The 21,057-nt window shown below is 49.4% G+C and overlaps 3 protein-coding genes across 5 annotated transcripts; all 3 read right to left on the bottom strand.

Annotated features, from left to right (window-relative positions):
• Positions 1–1,264: 1,264 nt before the first annotated feature.
• On the bottom strand, positions 1,265–8,583 carry mrm1 (mitochondrial rRNA methyltransferase 1 homolog (S. cerevisiae)). Of its 3 annotated transcripts, none has more exons than XM_015367879.2 (6): positions 8,156–8,583; positions 6,057–6,905; positions 4,801–4,894; positions 3,801–3,921; positions 2,539–2,658; positions 1,265–1,815 (listed from the first exon to the last, which is right to left on the bottom strand). In XM_015367879.2, the coding sequence occupies exons 2-6, from the start codon at positions 6,875–6,877 to the stop codon at positions 1,766–1,768; spliced, it is 1,206 nt and encodes a 401-aa protein (XP_015223365.2). In that variant the 5' UTR covers positions 6,878–6,905; positions 8,156–8,583; the 3' UTR covers positions 1,265–1,765. The 3 variants fall into 3 exon arrangements, with proteins under 3 accessions (XP_015223365.2, XP_069040226.1, XP_069040227.1); XM_069184125.1 differs by having other exon boundaries at positions 8,160–8,583; XM_069184126.1 differs by lacking the exons at positions 1,265–1,815; positions 2,539–2,658 and adding an exon at positions 2,711–2,780.
• A 90-nt stretch (positions 8,584–8,673) lies between these two features.
• On the bottom strand, positions 8,674–13,500 carry LOC138225120 (dehydrogenase/reductase SDR family member 13-like). Its single transcript, XM_069184128.1, has 5 exons — positions 12,881–13,500; positions 12,103–12,221; positions 11,729–11,852; positions 10,814–11,140; positions 8,674–10,072 (listed from the first exon to the last, which is right to left on the bottom strand). Exons 1-5 carry the CDS (start codon positions 13,005–13,007, stop codon positions 9,825–9,827), a joined length of 945 nt encoding a protein of 314 aa, XP_069040229.1. The 5' UTR covers positions 13,008–13,500; the 3' UTR covers positions 8,674–9,824.
• Positions 13,501–13,586: 86 nt separating this feature from the next.
• Positions 13,587–17,804, bottom strand: LOC102686381 (dehydrogenase/reductase SDR family member 13). The gene is made up of 5 exons (XM_069184127.1): positions 17,606–17,804; positions 16,585–16,703; positions 16,299–16,422; positions 15,322–15,648; positions 13,587–15,125 (listed from the first exon to the last, which is right to left on the bottom strand). Exons 1-5 carry the CDS (start codon positions 17,787–17,789, stop codon positions 14,866–14,868), a joined length of 1,014 nt encoding a protein of 337 aa, XP_069040228.1. The 5' UTR covers positions 17,790–17,804; the 3' UTR covers positions 13,587–14,865.
• Between the last annotated feature and the right edge of the window lie 3,253 nt (positions 17,805–21,057).

Below are 21,057 nucleotides of genomic sequence, written 5' to 3'. Positions count from 1 at the left end.
TTGAGCACGCGCTGCCGGAGGGCGGGAGAGAGGGGGAATGGGGTCTCCTTTCCCGATTGTTGTACTCTGTTGGTGGGCGTGATGTTTTACAATAAAAAAAACAAACAATGGTTCACGAAAGGCGGTTGTCCAACGGGTGGACTGGCACCGCGTCCGCGCAAGCGCCGCAGAGAGACATGCCTTCCGTTACCCTGAGCGGCCGCAGGGCCCAGGCGACAACGGTGGCGGTGTGCTCCTAGGGGCTCTCCTCTGCACTGAGGGTGCTGTTCTAGTAGCATCCTGGTCCAAACGCAGAAAGAACCGGCGGGTTGGGTCCGATATCATGCGACCGGCACTGAAAAGTGGACCCAACCCGAGAGAGAAATCACCAGGCACACAGCTCTTCCTGCGCCATTCAGAGATCCACTGTGTGTGTGACAATACACTCCACACGGTACATTTTTCCTAACACAAATTATCCCCCGGACTGTTGCTGGACCTCTCCCGCCATCGCCAGGAACCCCATCCCAGACGCAGGCCTGCCTGGCTCGCTGACCCCCGAACAACTCCGCAGCAGCTGAGCCCGGATCCCGTCCGACACACACACAAGCGCACTTTCAGGAGGGTAAAAAAAATTAAGTTTGGCTAATTGACGCCAGGACGCCGGCCCACCCTCGCAGATGACAGGGCGTCCGGTGGCGAGAGGCGGGAGACGCAGCGATATTTGTAAACATCGTTAATCACCGGTGAGCAGATGGGAGACGTTAATTGCACCTGAGGAAGTAACAAGACCCCGAGGATGGTCCTGTTTACGGACGGCTACTGTTGCTGAGGAGGAGCCAGGTGGAGTGGAGTGGGGGGGCTGTGTTTGGCTAAAACAGACCGTGCTACGCCACTGCCCCCCCCAACCACCGCCTCAATCTTTTATTTTCTCATCTATCGCTCCTGCGTGGTAGCAATCCGTTAATTGAGGTTCAGTGCCCGCGTGGGCAGGCCACCTGCTTCCTGCACCAGATCGGAAGACGAGAGAGAAGCCGCAGAGGGAGAACAGGGACAGGTGACGTTCTCGGGCAAGCGGCGGCAGGACACGGCCCGCAGGCTCAGAACCGACGCCGGAAATGGCCGGAGAGAGGAGACCCAACAACACCGACCCCCTGCGTCTGCAAGAGGCAAATGGCATGAATACAACGCTTAAGCCATCCCGAAGAGCAGGACAAACGAACTCGACTTCGGTCAGCAAAACGCATCCGGTTACATGGAGGAAAAAATCATGTTGGCACTGCCGTTTCAGAACGACTCATTTATTTTGCTGTACAACGGCCGACTTCTCCTCCGTGCAGAGTTCAACAGGTAGAAAGTCCCGCACCATGCTCTGCATTGGAGGCTGTATCCAAGTGTGTACAGACGCAACATTTGCCCTGAAAGGACACAGGTCTTTCCCGACCTGCCCTGCACCAGATCGGAGGAGAAGAAGAGAGAGAAGCCGCAGAGGGAGAATAGGGACAGGTGACGTTCTCGGCCAAGCGGCGCCCGAGCGGCCAGCTGCTTTCTGGGTTCGTCCCCGGAGTGACGGAATGCCGTGGCTCAGCATTCTGGGACCGGCCCCATCACAGCTGTTCAAACAGCGCGGCCTGCAGCCCGCAGCCCCGCCAGCACGCCGCACAGCATTAGCAAAGTCAATCAATCAGGTCCCCGAATGCTCCGATTGCTAATTGATGCCGTAATCCAGTCTTTAAGCACTGTAGCGCGGACTGGGACCGCATCCAAAGCAAACACAGTACAGCGGTCAGCACCGTTCCTTCCTCCTGCTGGAGATCAGAGAGTGCAACAGAATACCTATGAGGTAATGAAAGAGGGAAAAAAAAATTAAGGATTAAACACTAAGGATTAGGCGCAGAGCATGGGGAGACCTGGAGAACACACCTGCAAGCCAATCTGGAGAGCAGGTTTCTCATAAACTCCTGCGCATGTGGAACCACTGCTGTGGAGCCAGGGAGTACCAGGTACTTTTTGACTGGTGCCTCTGACATCGGCCATAGCGGCAAGGCGATGCCAACCTCTGCGAGCCGCGATGAGGTTAAAGCTAAACAGCATCAGTATTTCGGAAGTCGTGTGCGACACTACTGAACCAGCTGGCGTTTCTCCAGACACTGCGGGTGGACAGGAGGGCACACCCGCCTTGGGAGAGAATCACTGCAGTAAAAAAAGAGCGAGCAAAGGCAACAGAGCTGCTCTCCTTGGCACTGCTGAGCCAGGAGTGTCTGCAAGTGCTTGACCGTATTACCGTAACCCTACACGCATGCATTTACTCCTCCCTTGTAGAGACTCCTGCGCTAACAGCGAAACCGCGGGCAGCAGCCAACAGAAGATACCCAGAGGGGATGAATTCCGGACCGAGATCTCTGTACAAATTGCTGGGGAGCAAGAAAATCCGCAGCTGCTCTAGTAAACCTCGGAGAAATGACTGGGTGGGATTCGGAGAACTGATCAGTTACGAGCAACAGCAGCCGCATGGTCTCCGGCCCCCGACGGCCCCCCGACAGACGAGTGGAGGGGTACCTGCGGCCACGGAGACGTTGAGGGACTCCACGCCGGGGTGCAGGTCGCGGCGTGGGGCGATGGTGAGGTGAGCCTGGCACAGCGCCCTCAGCTCGGGGGTCACTCCAGCGCCCTCGCTGCCTGAGGAGACACAGGTGCCGGGGTCAGAGCAGGCCGGCATGCTCACCTGACCTGCGCTGCCCTCTACAGGCTGCCCTGCTCCTTGTTTCAGGCTCTGGGGAGGAGCTGAGCTTCTTGAGGCACTTGTGTGTCCAGAACAGACAGCAAAGAAGAAGACACCCAGAGACCAGACTCTCAAATCACACTTGGTCATATAAGAACACAGGTCACATTTGATGGCAAAAAGCAATTCTTTCGGAAAGAAGTACGACTATTTTTTGCAGAAACCTATGCTTGTCTGCAATACAGTATACTCTTTCCCCCTTTCAGAATATCAATTATTCTCCCTTTCTCTTTGCGTGAGCACCTCCATTTCATTTCTGTATTTGTGTTAATTTTTAAGGCATTTTATTGAAGAACCAGGTAGCCATAGACAGAAGATCCTGCCACATTTTATTAAAGACGACTTTACTGAATGGTAATATGAAAAAGGAAGATGGGACAGCAGAGCTCACACCCGGGAGGTTACAGGTTCTAATCCCAGACAGGGCACTGCTGTGCCCCTGAGCAAAGGACTGAGACTCTCAGAGTGAAACAAGGTGTCTGGCTGTAGTCAGGGGTACTAATGCAACAAAAAAACAACAACAAAACCACACTTGAGATCACCTTGCTGTTCTCATTTAAAGCTGAAGGGTACCATTCTAAAACCTCTGTAGTTCACATGTCTGGCTGCTGCAAAAACTGCAAGTCACCAGTCTGGGTCAGTTCAAACTGATCACGAGAACATCAGGATATTCATTTAGAGAAGACTGCAGTCTTCCTCTTCAATTAGTGGTTACAAAATCATACAGAGAGTGAAGGCTGTTTGTCAACAACTGGCAGCGTTATTAATGAGCATGAGCAATCCCTGGAGTCCCCAGAAAAAGAAATTTATGTATAATAACAATAGTTCTTTACACTAGAAGTCACACGTTTGAACTGAAGAGCTGAATTAAAAGAATGTCGGGATCATCAAAGGCAGAGAGGGCGAGACTGCAACTGCGTTTTATTTCCTGAAGCTAAATTTTAAAGGATGAAAAAGAGGCGTTTCCAGTGGAAACTGTTGGAAGTTCCCTAACCCGGAAGAAAGGCGACAAAGCCGGCGTGTGAAAATGCAGTCTTACCGAGAACCAGCAAAGTGGGCTTGGTCTGCTGGAATTCAGAACATGACAGGACAGGGATGCCCATATCTGCCTCGGCAGCACCCACTGTGCCAACAACATGCCAGCCCCTGCTCAATTTTGCCTGAATCGGAGAAAAACAAAAATCGTATCGGACACAGACAAAACATGCAGATGATCAGACATTACCATGCAGAGTACGCAGATAGAACTGTGCACACCACAGATGAGATAATTACCATAAGAGAAAGGTCCTGTACCAGTATGGTAGTGTTTCAAGACTTAATGGAAACCAGTAAAGCACTCGTGAGCGACAGCCCTGCTGAAAGAGCCCAGAGGAGTAGAAGCAGTGTAATGACAGGTTGCTACTGGCCCCTGGTGGACACATAGGACAGCACAGCCCAGGAGAGCCAGACCACAAAATGAGCTGATCTTTCATGCACCTGTGAATTTTTCTGGGATGCAGTGCGTGACCGTCATTCATTTTGCTTAAAAATAACGTTAGGCCTGTTTACATACAACAAGGATGAAACAATCCACTCTACATAAACCCCAGAATTCAGACCTCCACCGTAGATCACCACAGGGGTGACATCTCACTGATGGTAAAAACAGCACAGCGGAAAGAATATCAAGATTTTCCAAAGTGATGCCTGCTGCAGTAGCAGATGTCAAGCACACCAGCCCTGTCCGTGGTCCCTGCTGATGTTCAGGGGGCTTCACTGCTCTGTAATGCAGGTGTCTTCTGTTAATAACTAGAGGAAATCTTTCAGCCAATCTAGCTTAGACCATGAATTCCTCCACCAGTTACACTAAGATAATGCACTTCATATACTGGAACAATTCCACAATGAGGCACCTTGTGTAATTAACAAAATGCCGCTGTTAAAGCAAGTTATCAGCCCAGTAAACGCTCCTTTCCAGCCCTAAGAAAGAGCAGCCCTGCCAGTGCAGTGAAGGCAGGAGCTCACTACCATGTGTCCGCAGGGGGAGGGAGAATCACCTTCAGCACATCCGCCAGGCTGTCGTAGCCGTAGACTTCAAGGACCTCCATGGCTCCCGAGCTGGCCTTGCTCACCACCGGGGTCAAGGGGCAGCTGAGGTGCGCACACAGCGGAGACAAGCAAGCACAATGCAGGGGTAGAAAGAGCACATGGAGGTCAGTGAGGTTTGCAGACTAGTCCACACATTAATGATGCAATGCACAGGTGTCTTCTTGTAAAAAAAGAGAAGCCCCTTAAGATTGCACGAGGTTGTGTTCACCTGCAGGCACTGCTCTCAGGGAAAGAAACACGGCTAAGGTACTTTTCCGCACTCGCGGAACGCGGTTAGATACTTGTTCTTGTCTGGAAAACCTGCTACACTGACCGCTTTCACTCTGTGGTACTGTGGTCATTTGTGCATGCACGTCCCGCATTTTGAAAAATAAAAAAAGAACCGTAGGGGGGGGTGCATTTAATCTTGTTCACCCCAAAACCTCAGATCTTCGCTCAGAACAAAATGCAATCTGAGCAAGCGACAGGAAGGGGCAGCTCACTGCAAGAGGACCTGCTGCCCAGGCTGTGGGTAAAGAGGAAGAGGTGCCACTTTTCCCCTGATGCAGTTCAGACAATATTCAAGGCGGACTGTAAGGCCATCTTTATATTTCAGGGTCAGAAAGAATCGGCATTTTTGAGTGCATTTCAAACCACAATGAAAGCACAATTTACACAGTAACTTGTAAAACCTCCAATTTACTTCACAAAATAGAGCAGATTTCAAGGTCTGCACAGCATCATATTCTGTGACTCAGAACAAGGTAACAATATGTACGGGAAGGTGAAGTGGCTCTTAGACATGACATACAAGCAGGCTTGTGAACACGTCTTTTAATCCAACAGAAATATTACGAGGAGGTTTTACTGACAAACACTACTTGTTCATTCCGCACGCAGATGACGGTGAAACACTTCTGCGGTGAAATATCTGCTACACAACCTGTATTTATTCACTCGTCCAACACATTACGTTAGCCATTACAGTGACTAGTGAGCAGGAAGGGCCGCTTCATGTTGCAGTTTGCACGAACTCTCACTCTCTCCCTGGCGAGACAAAGGGGTTTGCAACATGGCGACTTTTTGCTTCCCGGTTTTGTGCTCAATTCTGAATTTGTAAGATTTTGCGATACCGTTAATTCATTTATTTTGTGACCGAGATTTACCCCCTGGTCCGAGAAACTGGGGCTGCAGCTCCCCTTTGGAAAACAGGTCTGGAACGTACCTGTTCCGCAGGCTGCTGGCGATCCTGTCCACCCCCAGGAAATAGGCAGAGCGCAGAATGGCTCCCAGGTTCATCGGGTCCTGGATCCCATCCAGAACCAGCCAGAGAGGGGGCCCTGCCGAGTCCCGGCCTGGCTCTCCCTCCAGGGCGGGATCGTCTGTCTGGTAGCCCAGGGGACTGGCCTCCAGACACAGGCCCTGGTGGACCCTGCCTGAGGCCAGCCTGTCCAGCTCCTTCCGGTTCACCTGCTGGACCTCCACCTGCTTGCTCTGGGCCTGCCGGCACGCCTGCTGCAGGTCCGGCCTCTGCAGGGCAAGGCCCTGCTTCACGAAGAGCCTGCACAGCCTCCTCCTGCCCTGGGAGAGAGCCAGGAGGCAGGGGGCTGCGCCAAACACGATTTCAGTGCCCCGGAGTTCAGCCTCAGCCGGGGCTTTTTCCCCACGAGCCTTCGGCTTCCTCCTGGGGAAGTCCTCCTCGCTCAGGTTCCGGAGCTCGCTGGAGAGCCGGCTTCCGGTTCTGCAGCCCAGGTCAGCTGTGGCTGAGCCCCCGAACCTCATGCTCTTCCTGGAGGTCGGCTGCCCCACTCCCGAGCGCTCAGACTGACCTCCCAGCCTACAGGGGGCGCCATAGCCATCGCGGGCCCCTCCGCCGGGACCTCTCCGTGACCCCCCGTCCTTGTCTCGCGCAGAGAGGTGTGGCAGGGAGGCATGATAGGACTGCCAGGGGGGACTACGGGTTATTGATTCACAGATCACCCCCGTGGCTCTGTTCAGACTGCTCACACAGAGTACGGGTGCACTCCTCCCCAGCCACAACCTCATTCTCAGGACACGCGTCGCCGGGCTCAGACTGAAACAGAACAGCAGGCCACCTCTGAAACATGCGCGATTTTAAGCATGTTCCTTTGCAGCCTACGCATGCTGACGCAGCTCCCCACCATAATTAATCCTTTACACTTATATAGCACGTTTTCTGGATACCCCACTTCAAGTCACAAGTTTGAACTGAAGAGCTGAATTAAGAGGTTCATCAAGGGCCGAGAGGGCAATACTCCAACTGCGATTCATGTTCTGGAGGTAAATTTTAAAGAACCCCCAAAAAAAGAATTTCTAGTGCTTTTCAATCCTGGAATGCCTAGAAAAATAAATCATTCATGTATAATAATTATTATTAATTTCTTACACTTATATAGAGCTTTTCTGGACACTCCAACTCAAAGCACTTTACAGGTATCTGGGATCCCCTCCACCACCACCAGTGTGCAGCATCCACTTGGATGATGCGACGGCAGCCATAGTGAACCAGTACTCTCACCACACACCAGCTCTCGGTGAGGAGGGGAGCAGAGTGATGACACCAATTAAAAGATGGGGACCATTATGCATGAAAGATCTGCTTCAAATTTCTGTATAGTTTGAAATGACTACACAGCGGATCTTAATTCAGCTCCGTTTACACATACACCCACACGGACAAGGTCTGGCTCAGGTGAACCCTGTCATCACTCCTCAACAGATCTCAGTGAATTCACTCATCCCCTCTAGGATAGTCTGCTTGTAACCAACTGAAACCCTCATTACAACACCACCTTGTGTAACCTGGTTAGCAGGTTACTCCATACGAGATATCAAAGGAGGCATGTTCTTAAAGAATCTGAGCATACTATTTGTAAAGCAAGGACACCGAGCTCTTTATCGATAAAATGGGTCAGTCTTTGGCAATTGGCAATGTTTTATTAAAAGTAAAAATTAAAAAGGGACTCTACTAATAAATCAGATATACATGTGGACCCTTTTAGAGTACGTGTAAGGTTTAGCAAAGGTAGGGTTTAAACACATAATGTATTTTGGAACACTGCTCCTGATGCAATCAATGACCAGGACACCCTCGTACTTCTGTTGTTCAATTATCCCAGCAATTTTACACGTGGAGTGAAACGTCGCGCAATACAGCTATGCAGCAGCGTTTCTCGATCTCCGAGATTAGTCTTTTAAACTTTCTAACGGACAAACCCGGCACCTTTCAGGTTATTTGCCCATATTCCAATTTATGTAAAAGAAATGCCACCCCTTTTATAAAAAAAAAAAGACGGGACTCACACACATCACACTCCTTCCTGCAACACCGCCGCGAGGAACCGAGGAAACAACTTCCACCCTCTGCGCTCACGACAAATTAAACAGCGCCCTCTTCCGTCACTCCAGAGAAAAGACGCCCATTTAATTTACCCCATTGCCATTGACCAAACAGCAACAATTAAACACATAATAAAAATCAGGGTTCTCGCGTTTTTTTTTTAATGGTAAATGTTACCGGTTTGAAAGAAACTGCAGGAATATAATAATATTGGGTTTTACTTCACTCAGGCAAGAACATCAATGAGATGCCCAGTTTCATACAGGTAACTCAATAACACTGCTCCTCTGAATATTTCTGCAATACATAAAAGAGCTATATATTGTATCTGAACTGAATTGGTTCAACGTGAGAATTTACAGGATACTCTGCATGTCCCTTACCACTGAAAGAGTGCCCCTCGACTTAATTTTGTTCCACTCGTTACAATAAACGTGCAACAGTGCCCATACTCAGTGAAAATCAACACGAAGAAATAATCTAAGAGAAAATCAACTTTTTATTCAGTTTCAGCCACAGCCGCTGGGCAGACAATGTGGGCAATACAACCGATTTTTAAATTTCTAAAAAAAAAAGTCTTAACCCTCCTTACACGGAGAAACACGGGCAGAAATTCCAGGGTTTTTTAGCTTGTCCGACCTGGAAGAAGCGGACTTAGCAGACAAGACACCGAGGCAGAAATAACCAGACGCGTGCGGAGACAGAAGAATTAAGCACAGCAAGCAGAAGTAGCGTGCGGCTCAAAAAACAAAAACCAAAGTCTCCCCTTCTAAGGACAGCGCACCTTCTAAGACCTGAAAAACAAATGTCCTTGTGGTCACGGACACAGAGGTTTAGAAATGTGATTAAAATGCTCAGCCAGAAGGCAACAGTATGAGTGAATTTGCCACCACCCATGTTGGATCAAGTTAGAGGCACCATAAAAACTATGATGTATGCCAACAGGTAATTCCTAACCAGTTAGCAAAATAAAAATATAATCAAATCTCGAGTAAAATCTAAACTTGCTACATTCTTATTAAAGTGCCGCCCATCCCTTGAACAGCCCTGTGTTACAGGCCCATCCAGCACAACCGGAAAAACCTCCCACACTTGTCCCAGTGCCTCTCTGCACTCTTGAAACCTAGCCTGTTCGAGGCCCCCACACCAATTTCAGAAGAGCACCATGCAAAGGAAAGGCCGTCCATACGAGGAAGGAAAAACGTTTCATTCATTTACATCCACCATCCACATTTCGGGGGCTGTGGGCGCTGAGATCGTCCAGAATTCAGCTCCAGGCTGTGAGAGAATCGGCCAAGCCTGTTGTCAATCAGTGCAGTAATTGCATCACTACAGCCATGCTTTATAGTGTGCATAGCGGTAACTTTTCTCGTTTAATCTGGTCCTCAGCATTTAGGAAACTCAAGGTCCAAAAAGCCTGTTCTCATCATGAAATGTATGTAAACCCCAGAGATATATTCAAGTCATGTTTGACAAGAAGTCTACTCACACACTCTCTCAATTTAAGCATTTGAACACACATGGAAGAGTAGTTTCTCACAGCATTGCAGTTTCCCTAACCCTAAACCGAGCTCTGGCCAAATCCCGACGCCCTCTCCTCTCCCTCGTCTGCGGTGGAGATCCTATGTGCAGTCAGGCCAGGCCGGTCAGCCTCTCGCTGACCTCCCACAGCTTCCTGGCCACCGCGTCGTCCCGGGCCTTGGCCCCCACCTCCTGCACGGAGCAGCAGGAGAAGTAGCGCCCGCTGAGGGGCTCGATGCCCTCCTGCAGGGCGCAGTGCAGGGTGGTCTGGGCGCCGGCCTCCGCGTCCAGGAAGAACAGCCTGGCCACGGGCAGCAGAAGAGGCACCACCCCGCGGGCCAGCTCTGTGTCCACCACTCCTGCAGCCGGCAAGCACAGGACAGCAGGGTCAGCCCTCTATGTCACAACCACGACTGCAGACCGCATCACAAAAGAGCCTCCCAAGGCACTGAAAACGAGATGACTTCGTTTTACGCTTCTATCTCTCGTGCAACAACGAACAAGCTGAAACGTCTTTTTGTTCGCTGCTGATTACCAGAAGTCAGGCAGCCGAGACTCCTTGCTATCCTTAATTTAAAAACACACGTTAAAAGGAAGCTGCAGCCTCAGATTCTCAGATCAGCTATTAAATCTCGGCTACAAAATAAAATTCGCCGACGGTAATTTTACGAATTCTGAATTCAGCACAAAGTCGTGAACTTTGTGAACGTACTGTACGGTCGCCATGTCGTTGGAAACCGCTGGTCTCACCACGGGCGAGTGAGAGGATTCATGTGAACCGAGATGCGAGGCGGCCCTTCCTGCTCACTAGTCCCTGCGATGACTAATGTAATGAGATGTACGAGAAAAAGTATGGGTTGTGCAGCCGACATTTCACTGCAGAAACGTTCCAACGTGATCTGCAGGCGCAGTTAACAAGCAGTATTTGTCGTCAAAACTGTGTTACATAGTGAAATGTGTTACATAGACCCCTGTGACTTAAGCACAAGACATTGCACATTGCATTTTCAACTGTTGGCGGATGGCGTCAGCACGGCAGAGCTGAGATGAGTACACTGAAAGCAGATTTGGAGCAGTGGGCGTGTTGGGACTGCACTGACCTGGGTGAAGACTGTAGCAGCTGACGCTGGTGCCCTCCAGCCTGTTGGCCAGCTCACGGGTGAAGAGCAGGTTGCACAGCTTGCTGTGACAGTAGGCCCTGAAGTTCTGCCAGGCGGACTGGTGGGGCACCAGGTCTTTGTGGGTGCTCAGGGTGCCGAAGTCGATATCGCCCAGGCGGTGGAGCAGCGCCGCGACGTTGACCACGCGGCTCGGACCCCCCTCCTTCAGCCGCTCCAGCAGGAGAGAGGTCAACAGGAAGTGACCCAGGTGATTGACCCCAAAGGCCATGCCGAAACCATCCGCAGTCCTGCCTGGACCCATCATACCTGAGGCAGTCAGAAAGCCATGGGAAGACTGTTAAATACACAGACACATATCCTTACATACTGCTGATTTATGTATGGTAGCTTGACCTTATTCTATACCCCATCTCCCAGAAGCTAATTTCAGTATATGTGTAGTCGGAACAGGGATGTGTGGTCGTATCTTAAATTACCCTCTAATTTTCAAGCAACGTCATACGGTCTCATTGCACCAAGATGTTCGAGTACAGGGAGAAACACCCAAAGCATGCAAAAGCAGTCTAGATTTCCATGTTATGGGTGGGCCCTGCGTGCTTCTGCTCTGTTGCTGAACTCACGCACTGCCAGCACAGAGGAGTGTCGGCGGAGCTCTGTCCCAGCACACTGTCCGCTGCCTGTCTGGAGGAAGGGCAGCGGACTGGAAGCGTTTCGACCGAACAGACAGCTGTGCCTCATGTCCCTGGTCACGGGTCTGTGGTGGAAACCTATTTTGAGCGGTGTGTTCTGAAGGGCCGTACTGCAATACAAAGTGTGGCTCTACCCCTCCAGGAGCCCAGCTGTGTCTGCGAGGCCGAGCCCAGTCCTGCGGGTCTCCTCCTCCCCGGGCCCCACCTGCGTTATTGATGAGCAGATCCAGCCTGGGCTCCGTCTTCAGGAAGGTCTCGGCGAAGGAGCGCACAGACTGCAGGCTGGCCAGGTCCAGCTCCATGAACACCACCTCACTGCTGCCGGTTTCCTGAAAGACAAGCGTGTGTGCAGGCAGCGAGGCCCAGGGAGACTGTCACAGATCCAGCAGGCCCTCCGGTCAGGGGCTTTGACAACGGGACGGGTCACTCTTAATTCTGTAACGCGCACTGCCAACCCAGACAGAACTACTGCACACCGAATTCCTGTGACAAATTCCCAGCTAGTGCAGTTCTTCACTCCCCTTCACTGCTGTGTGAGACTGCCCGACAACACAAAGAGGAAAAGACCAGGTCTCTTACCCTCCTGATGTCATAGACGGCCGCCTCTGCCCTCTGCTTACTGCGGCAGGCCAGGACGACCCTGGCCCCTCTCCTGGCCAGCTCCAGAGCCGTGGCCTTCCCAATCCCTGTGTTGCCACCTGGAGGAGAAACACACCGAGGACATTAGGTGTCAGAAATCAGAGGTGGGGGGGTCAAAGGTCAGAGTTCATACATCGACACCGTTGCAAGACTTACCTCCCTTGTTAATGCGTGCAGTGGAAACGGACAGCGCTGCAAAAGTTTGCTAGATCCCAGCCTGGAAAGGTTATGTTCGAATGTGCGGGTTGTGTTGCGTTTTTGTGCTAACATTTTTAAGGTTGTGCGGTCCTCAGAAAAGGAGGGCGCGTAAATGGGTCACTAGACATGACTCATGTCAGCAGAAACACTCAACACTACAGCTACCATTTCAACTGCACAGGTACAATATCATCTTCCAGGAGTACGAAATCGCCCCTGACCGAACAGACCATGGACTTCAGGGAGTAAAATATTCGCAATACATCTTGTCATCTTAATATGAATATCCTGTATCCAAAAAAAAACTGAGAAAAAAAGTTTTAATGAATGAACTAAGAATTTTTTGGAGGTGAAAACACGCGATCTAGCTTTAGAAACAACACGCTGCAGAGAACAGGAAAGCACGGCTGAAGTTAAGGGAAAACCACAGAGAGTGGCATCAGGGCTTTCACTAGGAGAGCTGGTCATAGGAATACTCATTCACGCGTCTGGCATTATAATTAATAACAGCTTGGCTCACCTGTTACAATCGCGGTTTTTCCCTTCAGCACCGCGGTGCTTTTGCACACCTGACCTTTAAACACGCCGTAATAAATGAGCAAGTAAACAAAAACCACCAGGGCAATCGCAGTTAAAAAAGCGGCCATTTCTCCTTCGGCTCTTCAATCACCCGACTCCGCGCTGCAGAGTTTAACTGTGCTGTTTGGGTTGTTTCAGAAACACTGTCCTCCCAGTTTTACAACCACCTCCCTGCGAGTGTCGGATTCACTTCCTGTTTTCCTCTTTATTTACGTGTAACACTGCTTTTCTCCAGTAGATGTCCCCATTTCACACTTCAAGGCTACTCTCTTTCAAGCACTTGATTGGTAATCGCAAGATTTTGATCCCGTCTCACACACAACTGCATACACAAGTCTTCAATGGAATCGATTTGAATTCAGGCAGTTAAATCCGTCAAGAAGTCTTACAAGGCAAATAAAATTGGTTCCCGTCCTCAAAAGGTTCCGTGCAGTCGGATCGATGCTTTCAAGTCGAAGATCTACCACTGCTTCAGATAAACCATTTAATGAATTAAATTGCTATGCTGCATGATGAATGAATAAGCCAGTGTATTGCTGGTATATCCCAGAATAACAAAGACCACAATGAACCATGGTGCAGGGCGTGATGATCAATATCATAGCTTTAACCGTGGAAGAGACTTTTGATGAGTCTTATTAACCAAATTTTTCAAAAGAGGAGAAAATATTTATTGAGCCAGCAAGCAGACATGGAAGCCGCACAATTCTAACACACCCCACACTGTGGCAGTAGCAAGGGGAGGTCACTTCACAGCAAAGGGAGAAACATCAACACACAACTATGCAGCTCAGATACCAACAGCACGTAAAAAAAAAAAAAAAAAATCAGAGTGCAGGGCTTGGTAGTGGTTCTCCTCAGGGGGAGGAGGCAGTCCCAGGTGCCTCATTTAATCAAGGTATCGTCTGTGGCAAATACAATCATTAATGTCCCCGGTGCCTGGACTGCTAAAAACAGGGTAAAGATAGTGCTGCACATTCACTGCTGTGACTCTGCAATAATGGATTCACATGAACACACAGCAACCAGACCTGATTCAACAAAACAGAAGCTCGGAAGAACCCGTGTCAATCAAACTGATCTCAAACACACCGCATCCGATTTCCCACTTCCTTTGCGGATGTGAATTTTCGGTGGAGAAGGCGTGGGAAGCAAGCTCCCTGGCAAACTCCGGGTCCCCTGCATCCGTCACAAAGAGGACGGCTCTCGGGATTCAACCGCACTGCGGGCGCCCATCACAGAGGGGCTCGGCCCACCCATGCCTCCAGCTACAGCGCGGGCTCCGCTACGGCGCCGTCATCCCGATCAATAAACCCGATCAGGCGCCAGCAGCGTGTTCGTGAAGGAATGGCGGAGCACGGCAGTTCATCGTTGGCAGCACTTGTGCCACAGTGAGAGGTGGGTGCCAGGATCCGCGCCAGTAACCCCGGCTTGGATTGAAACGGGAAAAAAAAAAAACAGACGGACAGATTACAGACAGTCGGACGCAGCGGTAGTGAGACCGGCAGACATCTTACAGACTCGCCTGCCCGCGAATCCCAGCCTCGGACATCGCTGAAGCAGAACCAGGGCCAAAACACAAGGTGTGATCCGCGCTGTAAGTCCACTGCGTGCTGGCGGATTTGTAAAAAAACTTGTAAAACATTTATCACCAAGCAATCGCTCCCCAGATCTGAGATATTATTGCTGCACTGGCAGCTCACTCTTCCCCCTGTGATAATACATTTCCAGCTGTCAACATTTGTGCGGTTCCAAAAAATAAATGCATTTCTTTAACAGCCTCGATCGGTCACAGAAAAGTGTTTCAAAACAAAAGAATGATTCAAACGTTGTCCTCCGACAGACAGGCATAAATACGTCGTCAGCCCTCTTCTCAGGAAACTGGAGTTTGATGGTGCTGGCTCATCTATTGTCCCCTGTGTGCAGTCAGGCCAGGCCGGTCAGCCTCTCGCTGACCTCCCACAGCTTCCTGGCCACCGCGTCGTCCCGGGCCTTGGCCCCCACCTCCTGCACGGAGCAGAAGGAGAAGTAGCGCCCGCTGAGGGGCTCGATGCCCTCCTGCAGGGCGCAGTGCAGGGTGGTCTGGGCGCCGGCCTCCGCGTCCAGGAAGAGCAGCCTGGCCACGGGTTCGATGAACACCTTCTGCCACAGACTGACATGCCGGGACAGCTCAGTTCTCACTATCCCTGGGGGCGACAAGCATGCGCAAGGATCCATGACTATAAAGGACACTTTCCAAATTTGTTTATACATTTATGTCAGACGTGCTCTGTAGAAGCAGAATTTGATTAGAGCAGAACGTTTACTTCATTTTACTGGAACGGATATTTAATGCATCACAGGGGAAACCCAATGCATTATAATTAGTAGATCCACACTGACCTGGATGAACACAGTAGCAGGTGACATTAGTGCCTTTGAGCCTCTTGGCAAGTTCATGGATGAACAGGACGTTGCAGAGTTTGCTGTTGCAGTAGGCCTGGAAGAACTGCCAGCTATATTTGCCCGTGCCCAGGTCTTTGTTGCTCATCATGTTCTCAAAGTTGATTTTGCCCCAGATATGGGCAATGGAGGACACCGTGATCACCCGGCCAGAGCCTCCTTCCTTGAGCCTGTCCAGCAGCAGGCAGGTCAGCAGGAAGTGCCCCAGATGGTTGACCCCAAACTCCACCCCAAAGCCATCCGTGGTGCGCCCATCAGCCACCAGCCCTTGGACAGGAAGAGAGCAAAGGATGACACAAGCCAGCAAACCTCAGTGGCTTTAGTTATCTTCAGCAGCGCAGTTAACGAGAGGGAAAGTGCAAGATGTACACAGCCCCTGCAATGGTGTTCACCTGGCCAGCCGAGGCTGCTGTTCTCTTTGTACATTAATATCCTTATATAGCATTTTTCTGGACGCTCCTCTCGAAGCAGTTTGCAGGTAACGGGTCATCAACACCTGAAGACCTTTGAACAAGAGCTAAATTGGTCCAGCTAAGCTCGTAAGAAACTCACTTTAGTTATTAAGTGTAGTGGTGGAGTGAAAACCTTCACACACTGCTATCTTCCGGAACTGGATTTGCATACCACCGCTGTAAACTATACTACAGCATCGCAGCCCTCAGCTAAGATCCAACAGAGCCACACACCTGCACATTAACCGGGTTAATGGGTGTAAACACAAAAACCATTTAAGTAATTAGAAGCTCAGAAAGAATAAGAACAAGAACATGAGTCAGGAAACCCAGTGGAACTGAACTGGAGCTGCTGCCCCTCTGCTGCAGTCCAGTGCGATATCCTCTTTCTCTGCAAAGATCCCAGCGTGCTGCTCAGCGAGGCCGAGCCACCTCCTCCTCCGCCTCCTCCTCCCTGGGCCCCACCTGCGTTATTGATGAGCAGATCCAGCCTGGGCTCCGTCTTCAGGAAGGTCTCGGCGAAGGAGCGCACAGACTGCAGACTGGCCAGGTCCAGCTCCATGAACACCACCTCACTGTTGCCGGTTTCCTGAAAGACAAGCGTGTGTGCAGGCAGCGAGGCCCAGAGAGACTGTCACAGATCCAGCAGGCCCTGTGTGGTCATCGGGCGAGATGGGCCGAACGAGCACTTCCTGTCTGCAAGGCTGCACACGCCTGTGCCGACTGAAGCCCTCAGAATGGCGTCTCTTACCCTCCTGATGTCGCAGATGGCCGCCTCTGCCTTCTGTCTGTTGCGGCAGGCCAGGACGACCCTGGCCCCTCTCCTAGCCAGCTCCAGAGCTGTGGCCTTCCCAATCCCCGTGTTGCCACCTGGAGGAGACGTGCAACCCAGGTCATTAGGGGTCAGAGGTCAACTCCGCTGTTGTGCTTCTCAACAAAACCTCTGACCCCTATCCTTCCCTCTTTACCGCTTCTGGGTTTCAAACCGCTCGCTTCTGGACAAATCCGTGCAGTGAAGAAACGTTATCAGGGGCCTCCGACAACTCTTAAATCGCACAGCATGCAAACAACCCCAAAAATATGGCCTTTTTCTTTCGGCACGGATTGCTTAACCGTTTCGAAAGAAACGTACTCGCTTATTGTAATACCTGTATGACGCTAGAGCTCACTGGTGTAACTTGTGATTAATAAAAAAAACAGGACCGGTTTTTAAAAATAATCAGTATTATTCCCGTAACTGCAAGTTCCTACGTGACGTTCAAAAGACGCCAGACCCCCTCGACTGATCTCAAGGGTTAGAAAACGCACCGACTCAAGTCGTCCCAAGTTTATTACTCAAGCTAACAGTTAGGCCATCGTGAGATACTGAGAGACTTTGCGTTCATAAGAAACACGCCGCCGGACAAGACTAACGAGACGCCGGCTACAGGATGGTCGTCCATGGGGCTGTATAGAGCAATAGTACAAGGATGTTTCTTCACATGAAGTAACTGGTTCATTCTTTAGAGACTTTCTTGAGATAACTAGTCGCGTTTTATTAAATTTGACACAACCATTTTAATCACTACACTGCCAACGTCCCGTAATGTGAGGATAAACAGGACAAATTCCCACGAATAAAGACGCTAAGCAGGCCTTTCAGTGTAATATTATTGCCTGGACGATGAAGTCCGGAGTGTTTCGCCTTTGGTAAGCGATTCAGACTTTTAACAGAGCCTTTAAAATAGACAATTACTGGAAATCAGTTTCGGGCTCCACGCGTATGCTCTCACCTGTTATAATCACAGTCTTTCCCAACAGCCTGACAGGGCTTTTGCATCTAGCCCTCTTGAAGAGAGTTTGCTGCAAGAAAAAGTAAATGCCGACCAGTCCCGCCGCTATAACAAAAGCCGACATCGCTCTCTGCGCAGTGAGGACCAGCTCTGTGGCAGGCAGAAGCTCCCCCGGTAACGCCATAACGCAGTACGGACGTTGCGCACCTGCTTAAGAAGGGCAGATTTCTTCCTCGTCCGCGTTTGGCTCGTTTTACCAGTTTCTCAATCTGCGATGACCCCCTCTGTGAAGACAACCAGCTCAGCACTGCAGCCCAACCGGTCCCGAAGAGCTATGCGCCCCACGCCTCGCCAAGCGGAGCCGCGTAAAATTCTTGCTCGATTAGTCACAGTGGCTGTCTGAGCCAAGGTCTACGAGCTTCACACCCCCCCAGTCCAATTTCATACCTGGGTCAATGAATGAACTCTTCCCCAGGATTACAAAAGTTTATTTTGGCCCTGTTCTCAAAACAACTGTTCGATTGAAGTAAACGCGGCCCCGTATTGCAGTTGTTTTACCTGAATTAAAAAAAATATTTTAAATCTTTGTATTGCGTTCGCATCAATCTCAGTTTATATAACAATAGAATCTTCACCAAATATCGTCATTTTTCTGGTGAATGAAGACTCTTTTCCCTCATCCATATACAGTATATCGTAGCAATCTATATTCTTATTCAGGAACTATATTAAAATTGGTCTCTGTATTATTTTTGTAGTACAAACTAGGTAAAACAATTGGCATAATTATTGCCATTTACGTATTATTCATTTTACTTTTTAGATTAATTATATTTGTTTTTAGTTTGAATTCATAATGAAGAACTCTTACGATCTGCACGGGTTTGGAATTCTGCATTTTACTCCTTTAACCTATTTCTAATTTAATATGACGTATTTCAGACCAAAATGAGTCGAAGAATGTTTTTTATATACATTTTAATTAAGAATTCCCAAAGTATTCACCCGCCAAAGAACCCTGGAAGGTACAGCCAACTTATTTCCCAGGAAAATTCCAGGCTGGGAGGTGTGACTGTACTCTGGATCCTAACAATTTTGCCGAAAATGAACTCACTCACTTCTCATCAGCAAACACAGAAGGTCACTTACCTGGAGCAGTCAGAGTCTTCCACCAGACCAAACGTCTTTGTGAAGAGTGCTGTATACAGTATGTACTGTACACCCCTGTCTCAGCCCCAAGAAGGAAACCAGCCAGAAACGATTTTACTGCTAGCCTGGCTTTTCAGTTCTGAAGGTCTTGAATCCCCACAGGAGCCTGGGCAGGCCTTACAATGGGCACTGTGTACATGCTACCGTACATGAAACTGAAACACTCCTAAATCACAGCAGCCCGACTCGGTCAAGGTGTAATGCTGGGGTACTGTGGACAGGACAGTGCAACGTGGACCATGATGGATTGTTAATATAACAATAAATGTGATACAACTGCACAGGCAAGCGTGGCTGAACACCTTCTCTCGGCACATTTGCTCAGATCGCTGATGTTAGGAAAATGGATTCTCAGTCAGTTACTGGGTCTTAACCTTTGACATTTTAAATGCCTAAAAAAGGTCAGGCTTTTTACAATGTAACAGGACAATTAGCCTGGCCTTTTCAAATCTAACCTCTTGTTTTGAGTCCTTAGGGGTAGAAACGGGCGACTGCAGTGTAATATCAGCTCAAGGTTATGGCTCTTAGCCATGAAAAAGACAGGAATTATGTAGCGTTGCCCCGTGCAAGACCCCGAAAGAGCCAAATGGAGACATTCCATAATGACAAGACTTGACAGATTATGAAGCAAAGTTCCTGTCCCATCCAGACACACCTATGCCTGACAAAGAATTCGCATAGCAAAACCTCTGTACAAGCTGCCTCCTGCACTGTTTAAACATAGAGCGGCAAATTCAAATATAAAAAATGGAAAAGCAGAGCTCTCTGCTTCAACTTGCTTCAGTGTATGAGATCGCCATCTACCGGACAGGCCCGGTCTTGCAGCTGCACTGTTACAAAGGTTAAACTGAAGTTCAAAACCAGCTTTCAGAAAGTGAACACAGGCCTCCCTGTTCCTTGCTGTGCGTGTATAAGCCAAACAAAATGTTTTGATTAGTGAATTAAAGTTGTAGTGTTGTTTAGCCTAATCATTTAAAAAGCTCCACAAAAAAGGAACACAAACAGTACATATTAAACTAAAGGTCACCTGTAAGGATATATTTTGTTGACCTTTCCTCTGCCTTTAATACAACACAACCATTGTTGCTTGCACAGAAACTCCCAGAGAACTTCAAGCTAAACAGTAACTCGATAAGATGGGTTCTAAATGTTTTAAGAAAGAGAACTCAACAGGTCAGATTGAAGAACTGGCTCCGTTTTGTCCCCCTTACTGTACATTTTGTACACTATTGTGAAAGCAAACACACAAATAGACATCTCATTAAGTTTGCCGATGTCACAACCCAGGTTATCTTTTTAAGGGACCCAGAAAACTACCATGGACCCATTCTAAATGACTTGACTAAATGGTGTAACGAGTTCTCTCTGAAGGTAAGCGTTTTAAAACAAAGGAGCTGGTCACTGATTTTAGGACAAACGAAACGCAGCCTGAATTGAACTGAACTCAGTAATGCTAACGTGCCAAACTGGCTTCTCGTCACTTACACTTCAGCAGTTTGCCAGCTGCTCTGTGTGCATCCTGTGATGAAAGAGTACCTGCATTAAGAAACTGGCTCAGCACAGAACAAAAAGGCTAAATGTGCAGGTGAGGTTTTGGGGTGGCTAACACACAGGAACTGCCGTGGTTAAAAGCGTGCAGTGCATTACCTTATAAAGTAAGAAGAAACTGGGGCTGCAGCCACAGCTGCTGGGGTTCCTACAGGGGTTAGCACAGCTGTTTCTATGTAAGGAAATGGAAAGCAAGCCAATGCATGTGCAGTCTTACACCAGATGCCACTGGCAGAACACAAGAATGGTTCCAAAAGACAGGCCACGAGACCCAGATCTAACCCAGGTGGCAGTTTAGTAAACTGATCCCAGGATGTCATCCGGCTGTCTTCTGCAAGAAGTCAGGGTATCGGTTTCAACAACATGGTCGGGTAGCTTGTTCCCCACTCTTACTGCCCAGTCCTACGAAAATGAAAGGGGTTTTGGCTGGAACTGCGACAGTTGCCAATGGGTTTGTTAAAAGAGAACAACATTTTTTCCCCATTTCTCAGTGAGGTGAAGGCTCAAGTATTTCAGGAACCTCTTGGCCCAATGCAGCTTCTGTCAGGTCCAATAAATTAAGTCTACTGTCCCACCTGGGGGGGGGCTTGTATACACTGTACCCAGCTGTACTCCAAATGGGAACCCCAGCAATGCTGGCACTGGCTGCACATACATCAGGACTCAGGACCATCAGTCAATCAGATCACTCACAT

The sequence above is a fragment of the Lepisosteus oculatus genome, chromosome 26 (genome assembly GCF_040954835.1).
Source record: "Lepisosteus oculatus isolate fLepOcu1 chromosome 26, fLepOcu1.hap2, whole genome shotgun sequence".
In the NCBI taxonomy this organism is placed as follows: domain Eukaryota; kingdom Metazoa; phylum Chordata; class Actinopteri; order Semionotiformes; family Lepisosteidae; genus Lepisosteus; species Lepisosteus oculatus.
The sequence above is the reverse complement of the archived record's forward strand: the minus strand, read 5'-3'. Positions and strand labels throughout refer to the sequence as shown.